Genomic DNA, 2,968 nt, shown 5'->3' with positions numbered 1-2,968 from the left:
CAATATATTAAATATGTATTCCTCTAATAATTGTAGTATCGTAAAAACAAATATATAATATATGACTGCATTAATTAATATGTTGACAGTTAATATGTAAACTGGTGGTATGCTACATTAGATTTTTGAGAGATCCAGTTTTGATAGCCTACTTCTTCATGAAAATATAATTGTTGATTTCGGATTCATGCCAAAGAAGATTGTATTACACACAGTCCTTGTGCAACCATTTTACTTAACGAAATATTAATGCTTTGTTAACTTATTTTGTAAGGAAAAAAACATTACATAAATCTGCCTTTTTTGCCCGAAAAATAAGTGCTTGTGACATGACACAAGATTATTCTGACAGGATGACGTTTTAGGGGTGGGTTGCATCTTGAAGGCTACGCGCGCAAGTGAGACCCGCCTCTCCTCCGCACTGTGTACCCTTTCTGAGAGGATGTGTGTGTCTGCTGTCATTGCATTCAGCAGATAAATCACACTGCAGCTCAGACTGGGTGTCCTGATTTGGCTTTGAACGCTGTGGGCCAGGTAATACTCTGGATGCATCTCTGCATTATAATCTCCCGCCGCTGTCAAGCTGAAAACGGACGCACAGGTGGATTTGCGAAACTGATGGAGTGATGCTTGAATAACAACACAAGCGACGGGGATTATCGGCAAACGCACGTCCCGTGAACCGGTTTTCAAAAACAAGCGTTCAAGACGGACGACGTACAAGAACACAGAGGGAGAATCCGTGGGAAGATGCGGGAACGGGACTTCATGCCAAACATGGAACGGGGTAAACCTGCCACCTACACGGGAGACAAGAAGGCAAAAATGGCTGCTAAAACCAATAAAAAGTGGGTGAGACTGGCTACTGTCTTCGCGTATGTCTTGTGCGTGTCTTTAGCTGCTGTAATACTGGCCATTTATTACAGTTTGATATGGAAACCGACGTCTGGCTCTCCATCTGGACGATATGATGTTTTAATACCCATTAACCCAAATAATATCACACCTAGTGATGTCTCATCAGTGAGCAAGACTAACAGTTCTTCACCGGTCAACCTAAGGTCAACGGAGATGCCCACTGTGTCCCCGGTGGAAAAATTCATTGGGGATAGAGGCCTTTCAACAACACAGAATTCACAATACACAGAACCGCTGGACTCAGAATTGAGGGAAGAAAAAACGGAACATTTTAATACAGCTCAAGTTTCGGAGGGTAGCATTCCCGTAGCAGGTGCATCAAGTGAACCCTTTACATCCATAAGGCACCAAGACACAAGAAACATGCATCACGGTTCCGGCGTTGACACAGCAGAGAATCAGCCCTTGGACTTCATTCGTACCCATGAGCCACACATCTGGGATCCAGCCTCTACGAACAAGAATTTATTTCAACAGCCCACAACTGACCAGGTGTCTTGGACATCCGATATCTCCTCTTTGACAGACCGTGGACTTGAATTTATAGAGGGCTCCTCTCCATCGGAAGAAGGTTTGTTGACCAAGGACACAGACGATGCAGGAATTGGTGTGTGATACCAAATCACATGACATTAATGGCGATGACTGTGCAGTGAAAGAAATGACAAATGAGACTGTGAGGCAAAAACTTGTTAGCCATGCTTTTTTAGTGTTCAAAAACATACACTGTTTTGACCAACCTGCTTTGGAAATCTCTTATAAAGGTTATTGTATTATAGGGTTTAGCATAATTCTGAATAACACTTTACAAAGAACAGATGGGAATGAGCTTGAACGAGTTGATCAAACACATTGCCTATTAAATTGTGCTCAGGTTTGAAATGACTGGAAAGTAAAAAACACTGTGCTTAGATCACCGATGTTGACATTTAAATATGCTATATTTTGTGGGTTAGAAAATACAGATAGCCTATAAGGAAAACATTAATAAACATATATTTTTATGCAGGCGTCTGTGTTTGAAGACAAACCACATTATATAAACATACGTTATACTATCTGGCTAGACAATATAAATGTTTGACAAAAATGTATCAAAATCACCATCTTTTAATCTGTCACCTAAAGCCTTTTTATTTATATTTATGCAATGTATAGTTATTATCATGTGTTTTAGAAAAATATGCCTAATGATGCACTTAGGAGCACTTATATTTATTTAAACTAATAATTAAAATAATTCATATGTAGTTAAATTAAATTGCTTCTGTCCATATTTTTATTATCATTGACATTTTGTGCCATAAAATATCTATTTATGAGCTGAGCAGAAGCGCATAGCCATTACAAATCATTAATCTCTCCTTTTATGCCAAACCCTTCCAGACCTGCCTCTGTTTGATTTTATATTTATAATTTAGTTATCAATACATCAAATAAAAATGGGACTTCATGTCATACATGGGGAATTTGTGTTTGATTGAAAATGGATGGATCAACGCAGCTCCGAAATGACATATTTAATCAGTCCGAGTGCTGTCTGATGGGAATAGATGGCTTAATTAACACAGATATTTACATCCTCGTCTTCCTACAATGTGACGTATGAGGTAACAAACATCTAGCAACATGGCTGAAATTAATGTGTTGAATTCAGCCTATACACTCAAAATTATTATACTATTATGCAGATAAAGCATAAGATCACCTGAATTATCCCCTGCCGCAAATATGTTGCTTGGTTTTATCCTTCACTTCTCCACGGGGACCTTCTCATTACATCAGTCTCAGCATTTTATTCATCCAAGCCAACAACACTGTGCACTGGCAGATTTCTATTATCTTCAAATAGATGAGCCAAGCAAGGTTAGCTTGAGACATTGTTAATATAAAGTGCTACAGTACCTTTGTGGACATTCACTGCATATTGAAAGATGGCCTTGTGGGAAGAACACAGCGCTTCGCAGCAAACCCATTAATGGAAAGCTTGATTTAAGAGGAAATGCTTTAAGAAGTTTGCTGGGGTTGTAAAAGGCAGAAATGGCCTCTT

The 2,968-nt window shown here is 39.0% G+C and overlaps 1 protein-coding gene across 1 annotated transcript; it reads left to right on the top strand.

The window, feature by feature from the left end:
* The first annotated feature begins 295 nt into the window (after window positions 1-295).
* On the top strand, window positions 296-2,179 carry zgc:153157 (uncharacterized protein LOC751674 homolog). Its single transcript, XM_056764744.1, has one exon. It carries the CDS (start codon window positions 751-753, stop codon window positions 1,531-1,533), a length of 783 nt encoding a protein of 260 aa, XP_056620722.1. The 5' UTR covers window positions 296-750; the 3' UTR covers window positions 1,534-2,179.
* Window positions 2,180-2,968: the final 789 nt, after the last annotated feature.

This window comes from Triplophysa dalaica, chromosome 13 (assembly GCF_015846415.1).
Source record: "Triplophysa dalaica isolate WHDGS20190420 chromosome 13, ASM1584641v1, whole genome shotgun sequence".
Lineage (NCBI taxonomy): Eukaryota > Metazoa > Chordata > Actinopteri > Cypriniformes > Nemacheilidae > Triplophysa > Triplophysa dalaica.
Note: the sequence above shows the minus strand (reverse complement) of the source record. Positions and strands in the feature narration are given on the sequence as shown.